Genomic DNA, 12,516 nt, shown 5'->3' on the forward strand with positions numbered 1-12,516 from the left:
CTTCTTGCTCTCATCTCCCATCTAACTTTCTGCCACCCCCTGCCAGGCTTGTCTTCTCTAGGGTTCCACTCTGTTACCCTTAATGACCAACGGTTATCTTGCCTTCGCATTACATGCCCTGCCCACGTCCATTTCTTCTTCTTAATCTCCACTAATGTGTCCTTAACACGCGTTTGTTCCCTGACCCACTCCGCTCTCTTCTTGTCCCTAAATGTCACACCTATCATCTTCTGTTCCATTGCTCGGTGAGTCGTCCTCAATTTAAATTGAACCCTCTTAGTGAGCCTCCAAGTTTCTGCCCCATAGGTGAGTAGCGATAAGATATAGCTTCCACACACTTTCTTCTGCAGGGACAATGGTAGGCTTCCATTCATTATTCATTTTTATGTTCGCTCAAATATTTCGATGAAGCGCAGAGAGAAGCAGCCGGACACACGAATATTCTTTGTATAGTGCTTGTAAAGTCTGTGTGCTCGGTTCAAACTCAACATACAAAAAAGAGAAAAAAACTACCTGCCTTCAGGGTGCTTATTCGGAACTTTCTTGTGCTTGATGATCCAAGGAATGGACAGGATGAGTATGGTGCCCATGACGAAAAATGGCAGAGGGTAATTCCACAGCTGTGGAAAAGAAAATTCATCCGGTTATGCGTATACATAGCTCCGGAGTACGCGTGCATTTTTTTACATTTGTGGAATATCGTGGGGTTCTTCGGGGCGACCTAGCCAGTACTCGGGCGTAGGCCACCACACTTGCTCCCGGAGTGTCAACCACGCGGGCTCCCGAGCCTACGGCAGCCTAGCGAGGTTTATCGATACGAGAACACAGTAGACAGTAGTGCCGAAGCACAGCTGTTATTTGGGGACTCCCAAAACATGCGAGCACAAGGATCGACGGCGTTCACGAACCACGCCGTCCGGGGCGTGACCGCGAACGGGAGTCAGGCACTCATGGCGCAGGACAAACAGTTCCCACCTGAGATACGTATCCGCCAGTGCCGCGCTGTTCCGCCGATCTTGCCTCGCGCGCACACGTTCGCGCCGCCCGCGCGCCTATGCCCCCCACGGACCGGTGGTGCCATCTCTCGGAGGGGGAAGGGGGGGGGGGGGGGGGGGCGCCAACGAACCAGGGGAGCGCCGGACCGGTTTCAGCGCAAAGCGTCTCTCCGGAAGCACGCGCCGGATCGGGATCGCGGGCGTCGGTTCTCCACGATTCCCACACAGTGAGGTGGTTTGAGTTAACATGTTGCTTGTGGTCACGCGTATACTTATAAATATATACCTGCGCGGATGGCCGCTCCAATCGTTTTTGAAACGGGTGCATGCCTACAAAACTTTCGAACACCATCGAATCCGACGCAAATGCGCCGTTGAAGGGGTATTCACACGAAGGAGAAATCCACCGTTTGGCTCCTAGGAGTGCGCATCACGTGACCCATACGTCACGGTTTCTCTCCGGCACACCGCTCCCATCGGAGGTCGGAGCTTCTGCTCGCGAGCTACAAACGACCCGTTGCTTGGCGGCGGAGGAGGCGGGATTTCGTCTGCTCGTCGGGCAGTTGGCCGCGACTCAAGTTCCAGAGCGGTTGCATGCACTTTATTTTATTGCTTCTTATTACAATGGGCGCAAAAAAAGCGCCGCGCACACGACAGGCGCACTGAGCGAGCCGCGTATACCACCAGCACGGTCTCTGGGCGAGCGGCGGCGTGGCGCAGACCGGCGCAGGTAGCTCGAGCGATAGCTTGTTATCGCTCCCCGAGGCGCAAACAGAGCTGCACATGCGAGAAAGGGGATAATGATGTGATGGAAAGTTGCATTAAAAATCGACATCTGCGCCGCTTGCGAGAGCGGAAATGGAATATTCGTCGCAGTGTTAAGCCTAGCATCTGTATGCGGGCCCGTAGGCGGACCGGCCGGCTGCTCCCAGCGCGCGCATCCCCACCCACTGCATCCAGGCACCCGAACTGCCCCGCGCGTCGCGCGCCGTTCTCTACCCGCGGCAGGCCTATTTTTGGGCGGCTGACAGGATCAGTACGTAGGTGATTTAGCACAAATTGCCGCCGTAGCGGAATCGGCGGTGCTGCAATAGAGACAGGCGACTGCAAACACTGCAAACACTGATGTCCGTCCGACAGACGCATCCTCCGAGTGAGCGAAGGAGTTGGACGAGCGGAAGTCCGCCTGCGGTGACGTCACGGCCCCCCTCGGATTTCTCCGCTGAAACGCTCTGTCGTGTGAATACCCCTTGACATACTGCCACGGCCAGAAGCGAACGAGCATTTTCTTCTATGCGCACTATATGACGGGCAATGTGAAGACAGAGGTGAAGACGTCGCTTCCAGCGTCGAGCAATCCTGCTACGGCGTGGCTTCGTGGTGCAGAGTGTTACAACGCCAATGAAGGCGGTTTATCTTTAAAGCGTAAGCATTCTTTGTGGGACCGATGGCCTCCTGTCAGAAAAGACAATGCATTTCCCCATAGACTGGTTGTTCGACCGAAAAGCTCTCTTAAAATGTAAACAAAAAGGACCTAGGGCCTTGATATATTGATATGTCTAAAATCGCTCATAAAAAAATGTCTTCCCAGCAATAATTTTGTGCATAAAGGTGAAGCCGACTTTTAGGGCATCGATGTACACCCGCCCAATTTTTTACCAATATCACGGGAGCGTTGACCGTTCCGTCGATCAGCGCCGTACGATGGGGTGATACGAAAAACTCGGCGAGAGTAACCGCATGCGCACTAAGCGAAGGCCGCTGCTGTCGTCGTCTGCTAGGCTGTTCCAAGAGCCGACAGCCACCCCATACTGCTGTTACCACTCGCTTTCATTGCCCTCTTCGCCCCGTTAACGGCGGTTTGGAGGGCAGTGTGATAAGCGAATAAAAAAATCGGGGGTGGTTGTCTGCTCTTGGAACAGCCCAGCCGAAGACGATAGCAAAACGGCCTTTGCTTAATGCGCATGCGGTTACTCTCGCTGAGTTTGTCGTATCGCTCCATCATACGGCGCTGATCGACGGAACGGTCGACGCTCCCGTGATATTGGTAAAAAATTGGGCGGGTGTACATTCGGTCTTTGTAAGCTGGATTTCCCAATTTTACTGTCCTACAGTGAGAAATCGCCATTTACGGAGGGAGTAAAATTACAGAAAACGGCTCGAACTCTTGTGTTATCGAAAGTATCCCGAAACAAATTATATGAAAATTACCCGCTAAGAGGACTCTACATGCCGGAAACCTCGCTTCCATTGTGTTAAAGCGGTAAGTTGAAAGTCGCGAAAAAGGAACGGTTCCAGATAGGACAATAGACGCATCGATCATGAAGGAGGAGTACAAAAGCATACATTTATATCATAAATCACGATCGGTATACGTTTAGACGTTCGTAGATGCGTTTCCTTAGTGCGCGAAATATCGTGGCTCTCGCTCCTCTCTCAAATTTCATTAGAAAGGGATGATGGATCCTTGGAAACATGAAACGCAGTTTGAAGTTAATAGCCCTCCTCGTTGTCTACGTTGTTGATTTTAAGTTTCACTCGGAAAATCGCGTTGTCTGTTGAGTGCTCGATATTTTTAGGGCATTTCGACGGTGTTCGGTGAATTTTGTTGTGTTTGAGGACCACCGAAGCCGATCGCCGCCGAAAGTAGCCGTGTGGTATATCCGATCACAGCAAAGTTGAGGTCACACATGGTCATCGGTTTCAATGGATTTTGAAATGGGCATCTGTCCCAGGGCTAGTTAAAGAATCAAAGTTCATACTTCTCCTTACATATGCAGGAAGGTTCTCAGTTGCAAAAAAAACGGAATTTTTTTAAATGACTGACAGATGTATTCTTGAAGAAAGGGTCAAAATGCGATGCCCACTCATCACTCAGTCAGCCATTTTGAGGGGAAATACAATCTCCTTGCTAAAGAAAATAAAAATAAAAATAAAAAAGTGTTGTTTAATCTTCCCTTGATCCAAGGGCAAAATTTGTGGTACGATCCCGATTGCGAACCGCAGCCCGTCGCTCGCCGATTGATGTTTTCGGGGTGCGATGTCCACCGAAAACCGATTATGCAATCGTGGCCACAGAGTCGATTGACGTCGCACACCAACCGGAAATTAAACGTTTGGTTACTTTCGGCATTGCAGTGGCGGCCGGTGCCAGGCGGTAAGATGGCTTGCCGTGCATTTTGGTTTTTCGTCAGCGGGGTTGTCGTGCATATAGGATCCAATCAGGGAACAGCATGGGACCCGCCAGTGCACAGAAGCGTGTTGCACTCCAGAAGCAAGCAATCTCGTCGGTAGCGAAATGGATGGCGAGGCGGCAGACTGCTTTCTTAGCCTTTTCGTTCTTAGATCGACGCATATTCGATTTGGCAAGCAAACGGTGTGGGGTTCTACGGCGGCGGAAACTTCTGCGTCCAGAAAAACAATTAGCGGTTGCCGGCCGTGATGCAAGTATTGCGGCGTGAAAGCAAACGTGTGTGTTTCTACTTGTAATAACGTGTTGAAAATAGCCCTCTTGATGTCGCCAGTTTCGGCTTTTTTCTTAAGCCACCCGCTTTGCTTACGGCACTGTGTCGGGTCAGTAGCGTGTGTTCTTCAGTGGTTTCTAGTTGTTCTTTCCGCCTGTGCATATTTTTCTTTGGGCGCAGATGTCTGTTAGAAGCCGAAGAAAGATGAACGGAGTTCCTACAGAAGGGAAACATCCCTGCGGCAGGCAGGCGCGTCATTGCTGATTGCAAGCGTCAATAAAAGCCTCATAGCACGATGTTCGAGGCGCGCGTGTGGGCCACAAATTAAAACGTACAATTAAAACGTGGAGCGCACTCCGCCCGCAGGAACAAGTACGCTACGCGATAATTGAGGCAGGCACATCAGGTGTATGAGAAAATAGGTACTCTCTTCACAAGAGCACACATAGACGCATGCGCGCACACACGCACATCCACGCACGCACACGCCCGAACAATAGTAGCCCCTTGCTTCAAAATAATTGTGCCTGCTATGCTTTTTTTACAGACGCAAGATTACGTCATCCTGAATCGACGGATATACAGGAGCGTGGAACAAATCCTCCATAAGTATAATTCCTCAATTCGGGTGAAATTATAAAGGATAAGGAAAGGCTGTGCTCACGTCAATTAACGCTCCTCCAAGCACTGAACCCATCATGTTGCCACATCCGAACATGAACTCCATGAGGGCCTGAAAGCACAAAAAATGAGAGCACATGAGATATTATTTTGAGATACAAGTTGTTGCAATGAACACGTCCGTGGAGAAATTACTAGAAATAGGCGTGTACTGCGGTTGATATCAGGGTCTGGGCTTTATCATTCAGCCGAAAATGATTTGAATGTGATCTAACCTGAAATTCATCTTGCTCGTGCTTGTATGTGCAACCGTGCGGGCGTGGAGATTACCTTACAAGCACTCCCATGTTCGCTCGTACCACATTTCTTCCTTTGCACTCTTAGCGGCCATCTATTGCCAGCTCCGGGCTCCACTTTCCCCACTCCTGCCATCATGTCCTGCCATGTATACTGACATCTGTATAGGTGCATGTCTGGCCCTCACACAACATTCTCGCACATCGTGTGGGCCTGTGGTAGCATACCCCTGCCCAGGCTCCCTTCCCATCTCATTCTCCATACCATCACTAGCTAATAGCGTTGGGAGGGAGGCCGCACTAGCGTGACCCGGGCGCTGATATACAAAGAGACGTCGCCCGGAAGAAGGCCGACGGCAACGGACCCCGCACAAAAGCGGCCTTGCTGCCCGACGGACGACGGAAAATCCCTCGACGGCCCAATCACCCTGGCTGCGGCTAAACAACTGTCCATCCGTCCATCCGTCTGTCTGTCTGTCTGTCTGTCTGTCTGTCTGTCTGTCTGTCTGTCTGTCTGTCTGTCCATCCGTCCATCCGTCCATCCGTCCATCCGTCCATCCGTCTGTCTGTCTGTCTGTCTGTCTGTCTGTCTGTCTGTCTGTCTGTCTGTCTGTCTGTCTGTCTGTCTGTCTGTCTAAACAAAGGAAGGAGTCGTTTATTTCAACATGATCGCATTTATTAGAGAATGGCCATCACTTACGATGATGACGCCGCTGCTCTGGTGTAGCTCTGATGTGACGACAGAGTACGCTGACACCAAGTATAGGGTCTGCATGAAGCCGCCAAAGATGACTGCCACCAGTGAGAGTCCCAGGAAGATGTTCCCGCCTGGCGACCAGAAGAGAGCTCTGCAACGCCAATGCCACATTATACTCAACGCCCTCGGAACTTTTGCTTTGTTTGACGTAGGACACGCAGAGGCAAACAATCAAACGCATACACAAAGTCCACAAAGAGAGGTAAAATAAAGGTATTCAAGCATGTTAATGTCGACTGACTGAAAAAATAAACAAATCCTGAAAAGGAATGGGGCGTATGAGGTGACAACTTACCCGAACATGACATTGTACAGGAAAAAACCGATTTGGCCGCAGAGGTAGCATTTAAGGGGGGTCGAAAGAACCATCTGAAATGAGCCACAGCCAGGTTAGCACTTTAGCGTAAGACACCTCAAGTTTCTGTTCCAATGATCATCATTATGTAAAAAATTGTATGCAACCTGTCTAAAAATGTTGATTTAGTTAATTTACCCTTAAAAGACAACACGCAAAAAAGTAGAAACAGAGCTAGAGTGGGAACTGTGAGAAAGCGTGTAAGAATTCTTCCCAGCGGCTCACTGGTATTCATACCCTGCATACCAGCAGTGACGCGTGTACCTACGGCGTCACTCCTCATTGGTGATCTTATCTGCTCGTCTCCCACGCCCAGCCTCCTCCCTTCGGTTTTTCTGTTTACCGGGTGCTCCTGCACTCCTCTCGCCGGAGCATTCCAACATAATACCCGCCGGTATTGCCGAGCGACAGAAACAGTGATAAGGGACGTGGTTGGTCGCTTGAAAATAGAAAAAAACAGGATGTCAGATTCGGCTCTGCTTCGATTTCAGCTGTAAATACTCTAAATATATCGCGTTCCACCTCTTTTATCATAGTATCAACGTATCCCACGGAACATTCAGCCACTTGCACTCTTTCCTAAGCGATTATACCACATCGCTTCTCGTCGCCTACCCCACATCACCTTTCGTCTCTGTTCCAGCCGGAGGTGTACCCCAAGGGTCGGTCCTTTAGCCCTCCTTTTTTTTCCCTCAGTGTGCACTGAACCCTATTCAATGCCGAAATTGGCCTGTGCCGTATGCCGATGACATCTGAGTGTATCTTTCCTTCTCCTCCACTTCCTTCTCCTCCGCCGCCTTCTCCTCCTCATCATCATCCTAAGTACACAGCAGGATGACAGCTTCTCCCTTTGACATCCGACCGCTGCTGTCCTGTGGTGCCCGAGTCCAGTCTTGGCATTCAAATTTTGTTAATTCATCTTTCCATCGAGTTAACGGTCTTGCCCTACTTCTAGACCCCTTGGTAATACCCCCAGTTACTCTGGTTTTGACTCGGCAGTCCCCGCCAAGGCAGGGGAATCCCGGACTATGGACGTGCCCACCTGGCGGGTGCCCTAAGAGCAGCACCACCGTAATCAAATAATCATTTATTCCTCCTCCTTCTCTTCTACCGCACTGCTGCTGTTGTTGCTGCTGCTACTGATGATGATGAGGAACAATGGTGTAAATCACGCCACACTAAAGTGCCCATGTGTTTCAGGTGTATTTGATATGCATAAATGAATGAACGAATTAACAAAGGAGTGGAAGAACAAGACAGGCGAAAAAAAAGAACAAGGGCAAGTGGCTCGTGCTTAATGTACTACTTACAAGTCTTTCCGTGGATATTGATCCGAGCAGCATGGTGAGCTTGAACGTTGAGAATACAAAGCCGTACTTCCACGCCTCAAGTCCAGCAGCCGCTGCCTGCGGGGAAATTAAAACGCCGTAAAACATTTCCGATTCGTTTGAGGGCCTGGCTCCTACAGCCAATTTATTTGGGGCTGCTGACGTCCGCAAATTATAGAGTACGAAATTTGGGGCCGGGAGTGTTTGGCCCAGCAAGAAGTAAAAGTAAAGGCTCATTGCATCCGACACCGTAATAATAGCCTGCGGTTTTCCGACGTGTCTACTTTCTGTTTGTGTTTCGCAAACTCGCCAGTGGTACAGCACTCACACCGCGCGGCTAATCACAGCTTAGTAGCGGTGTCATAACCAGACGACGTTGAGTTAGCGGCCGACGCGTCTGGACCACGGATTTGGCTTGGGGTTGCATTTCTCTTCAAAGCCGCCACACTCACAGGCGACTGTACATGACGACGACGCCCTAGCCTTACGATAAGTCGACGAGAGGAGTTTGACAGCCATGTCTTATGTGTCTTTGTGTCATAAATGTAAGCTGCAGACGATGAAAACTGATATTGCGCAATATTTCTCGCGCGCAATGGCAAGAATGCAATCTAACTGGACTATGTATGTATGTATGTATGTATTTATTGCACAAAAGAAAAAAGGAAGGTCCACCAAGAGGCGTAAATTGTCTCGCCTAGGGGCGGACACCGGAACGCCTGCTGGTGTAGGGGAGGTGGGATAGGGAGGAAAGAGTACATAGGAATAGGGGGATAGGGTAGAGGGCTAACATAAATATATAACACATGGGCAAGAATAACATTTATACAACGTTAGGTGAAAGAAAAAAAAACAAGAAAACAAAAACGAAACACTAGACAAATTAATAAATATCAAAATACACGACACGAAGGAGTAGCAAAAAGGACACCTGCACACTTACACACGCACACACACAAATGCACTCACAGGAATTCTACACTAACAGCTACACTCCACTGCGACCCGGGCAGTTACGTATGGAGTAGGCAAGGTCGGTAAATTTACGAAGAGTTTGCCAATCGGCCAGTTGTTGCTAGATGACATGAAAGCCTAATTTCTGAAATTGAAGGAAGATATGAAGCAGGAACTTCACACATTCAAATAGACACAAGAACGTGAACTGCCCGTGGACATTCCAGAACTCCGCACTGAGCAGCATGTCTAGGCTCAAAGTCTAAAGTATGCTCACAAGGAAATTGAACATTTAAAGCCGAAATTGAGTGCAGAGCAAGCGAACAACACAAAACTGGAAAGTGAAAACCGAGCACTTCAGGCAAGGAACATGACACCGGAAACAACAACCACTGACCCGGAAAAACGGCTCATTCAAATGGACCAGTACTAGCGCAACCCAATTCGGGAAATTCAGGATGTCCCTATTGAAGGGAACGAAAACGTTACTGAAATGGTGTCAACTGTAGAAACGGCCATTAGTTAAACCATCCCGGAAGCTTATATCGTTGCCTGCCACCGCGTTCTTACTCACAACCCTGAGAAATCTGGCGTAGTCATTCAGTTTAGGTCCCCAACGAAGAGCGACAGTGCTTTGAAGAAAGCAAAGATGTTGAGGCGCACTAGCAAGGATATAGTTATAGACTACTCCAGCCCAGTGTACGTGAATAAGCATCTTTGCCCAGCACAAAAAAAAAAAAAAAAACTTCTAGGAATGGTGGTGAAATGGAAATACGAGTGTAATTGGAAGTCTGTCTGAACCTACAACGGTAAAATCTTCGGGAGGAAAAACGACATTTCTGACGACCCGCCGCGGTGGCTCAGTGGCTAAGGCGTTGCGCTGCTGAGCACGAGGTCGCGGGTTCGATTCCCGGCCGCGGCGGCCGCATTTCTGATGGAGGCGAAAAGCAAAAACGCCCGTGTGTACGATATTTCGGCGCACGTTAAAGATCCCCAGGTGGTCAAAATTAATCCGGAGCCCTCCACTACGGCGCGCCTCATCGCCTACGCTGCGTCGGCGCGTTAAACCCTACAATCAAATCAACATTTCTGACGCTGTGCACATTTCATGCGAAAGGAACCTCGGAACATTTTTCAGCACCCAAAGCGACAACTCGGCTGCTCCGCCCAGTACTGTCGCAGTGGAACAGGAAAAGATAAGCTCCTAAATGCCCGCAATCTAGCGCACGTCCCGCTTACAGCTATCCCCTTGAAATGAAATGCCTCGATTTTGTTTTTCCCCATAATCTTAACTTGCTCATAAATCGCAAAGCACTGTTTTACACTTTAACGCACGTCCTGCAGGAAGCAAAGACGAAGAAATCAACTATTTCCTTAAGCAATTTACATTTCATTATAATGTAATAATGATCACTGAAACTTGGTACAATTGCGACAGTAATGTGCATCTTGACGGCTACAGATATTTCATTCTTAATGGGCCGTATCGCCGTGGTGGTGATGTGTCTGTGCTTGTTGAGCAACGTGGTAATTATGACTTATTATCAGAATTTTGCACAACCGAAGATTTTTATGAAATAATAGCAATAGGGGACAATATTGACGTTCTTTCGGTCGTATACCGGCGTGCAAAGGGAAACATTTTGCGGTTTCTCAATTTCTTCGAACGTTTTCTGGAATACATTTCTTCCAATAAATAACGGTTAGTTCGTGGAGGTGATTTTAATATAAATATTCTTGACAGTAACACCAATGTACAGGATTTCACGAACACGTTATGCTCTGCCGGTTTTGTTAACCTAATTAAACCTTTCAGTCTCTACTTTTTTTTCAAGCACGAAAATGCTTTCTCTATGTTCTACTAAATTCTACGGCTCCCCTAAGCCCATAAACGAAAAATAGAGCTGGTAGTGCAAGTCATTACTGATTTATGAATGAGGCCAATAATTGAAGACATATGGCAATTAAAAATGTTATTTTGTGCAGAAAAAAAAAACTTTTCCCTGTTTTCCTAAATTTTATGACCACATGAGACTAAAAGCAAAAGATGAGCTTCGCAGTGCAAGTATTCACATATTTACAAGCCTGGGAATACCACTAGGACCTCTGGTATTTTTTTTTTTTTTAGCCTCGACCTCACACTTTCGTATTCACTGGAGCTTTTTCTTCTTTGTAGCATTCCGCTCCGCTAAAATGCTACAACGGTGATGCATATCGCAAAACTTATCCTTGAAGGATAATTCCCCAAAAAACTAGCAGTTTTGGTTTTGTTCTCTATGCGCTAAAGTGACTACAGCATTATGATTCCATTTGGAATCACCGGGACAGAAAGGGTTAATACCCCCCCCCCCCCCTCGCGTAGCACAAAACAACTGCCTTGATCTTTTAATCGCAAATGTCGATATTCGCGATCGTGAAGCAGGCCCAATTTCATGAGACGTCAGTGATCACTGTCCTGTTTTTATGTCTTACACTGAAAGGAAAACTAGGAATTATCGAGGTGAGCTGTTGACTATACAACACATAAGTGACTGTTGTTTGGAATCCTTCAAGCAAGAGAAAAGTGCGTACGACTAGTTCTACTTGTCTGATATAACAGATGCAACTACGGCGTACTCGAAGTTTATCACTGCGTTAGTAGAAATATACACACCCAATTTTCCTTTAACAAAGCTCAAGCAGTCGAAAAAAGAACATGGGTAACGGCCTTAATGGTATCCTTGACATGGAACCAGAATAAGCTTTCTCATACTTTCTTGCACACTCGATCGTCGGCAGATCGTTTAAAGTTTAATAAAACTATAAACAAATTAAAGGTTGAACTCAGAGCCCCGAAGACTGCCTACTACCAACACCTTTTTTTCTGATATCAAGCAAGAACTCCCTGACTCTGTTTGGAAGCTGATAAATGGCGTCTTAGGGCGCGAACGAAAAAGCCTTTCCCCCACAAAGATAACCCGCGACAACGGCGACTTTTCCGTCGTAGCACTTGCTGAACATTTTAATAGCCATTTCACCAATGTTGGTGTGCCCATCTCTGCAGGGTCCGCTGTGGAAACACTTGTTGATGGTATATTTCTGGATCCCACGAATGAAATAGAAATATAGAGAACATTTATGGCTTTTAACATGAGTAAAGCGTTAGACGCCGGCGGCATACAAATAAAACCAGTACTATACGCTTTGCCGCTTATCGCTGCTGTTTTAACTTATATTTTTAATTTGATTATTCAGTCAGGCATATTCCCAGATGACATGTCAAAAATCTAGGGTGACTACACTTTTTAAGAGTGGTGATCCAAACAAAGCCTCCGATTATCGACCAATATCGGTCATCCCAGTATTTTCTACGGGTCTAGAAAAAATATTGCTCTCCGGCATACCAAAAATTCTTTGATGCTAAAAGTATGTTATCGGATGCACAATTTGGCTTCACAAACGGACAATCAACGGAAAAAGCTTTACTTACTCTGAACAAAGATGCATTAGAAAACATTAAAAACAATCTTTTTACTCTTGGTATCTTTATAGACTTTAGTAAAGCATTGGACCATCTGAACCATTGCATTTTGTTGGACAAGCGTTCATTTGGCAAAATTCGGGGTAAACCTAGATACTACGGGAGGGAATCAACCACAGCATACACGGACGCGTCTTCCTATCCCGGCACAAGAGCAATGACAGCCGTGGTTGTCCAGCCCAATAAGCACGTCAGCAACCTAACCCTACCCGTATACGACCCCTTG

At 47.7% G+C, this 12,516-nt stretch overlaps 1 protein-coding gene across 4 annotated transcripts in view; it reads right to left on the reverse strand.

Annotated features, from left to right (window-relative positions):
• The window catches only part of LOC144152935 (MFS-type transporter SLC18B1-like), an 89,026-nt gene that overhangs the window by 19,201 nt on the left and 57,309 nt on the right, over positions 1 to 12,516 (reverse strand). For all 4 annotated transcript variants that reach the window (XM_077684512.1, XM_077684513.1, XM_077684511.1 and 1 more), the window contains exons 3-7: positions 7,799 to 7,894; positions 6,429 to 6,502; positions 6,077 to 6,224; positions 5,124 to 5,192; positions 518 to 620 (exon numbers count right to left, since the gene is read on the reverse strand). In XM_077684512.1, the coding sequence (XP_077540638.1) occupies positions 518 to 620; positions 5,124 to 5,192; positions 6,077 to 6,224; positions 6,429 to 6,502; positions 7,799 to 7,894 (490 nt within the window). The remainder of the gene's footprint in view (positions 1 to 517; positions 621 to 5,123; positions 5,193 to 6,076; positions 6,225 to 6,428; positions 6,503 to 7,798; positions 7,895 to 12,516) is intronic.

This window comes from Haemaphysalis longicornis, unplaced genomic scaffold (genome assembly GCF_048455015.1).
Source record: "Haemaphysalis longicornis isolate Haplotype H1 unplaced genomic scaffold, Haemaphysalis longicornis Haplotype H1 scaffold_9, whole genome shotgun sequence".
Taxonomy (NCBI): domain Eukaryota; kingdom Metazoa; phylum Arthropoda; class Arachnida; order Ixodida; family Ixodidae; genus Haemaphysalis; species Haemaphysalis longicornis.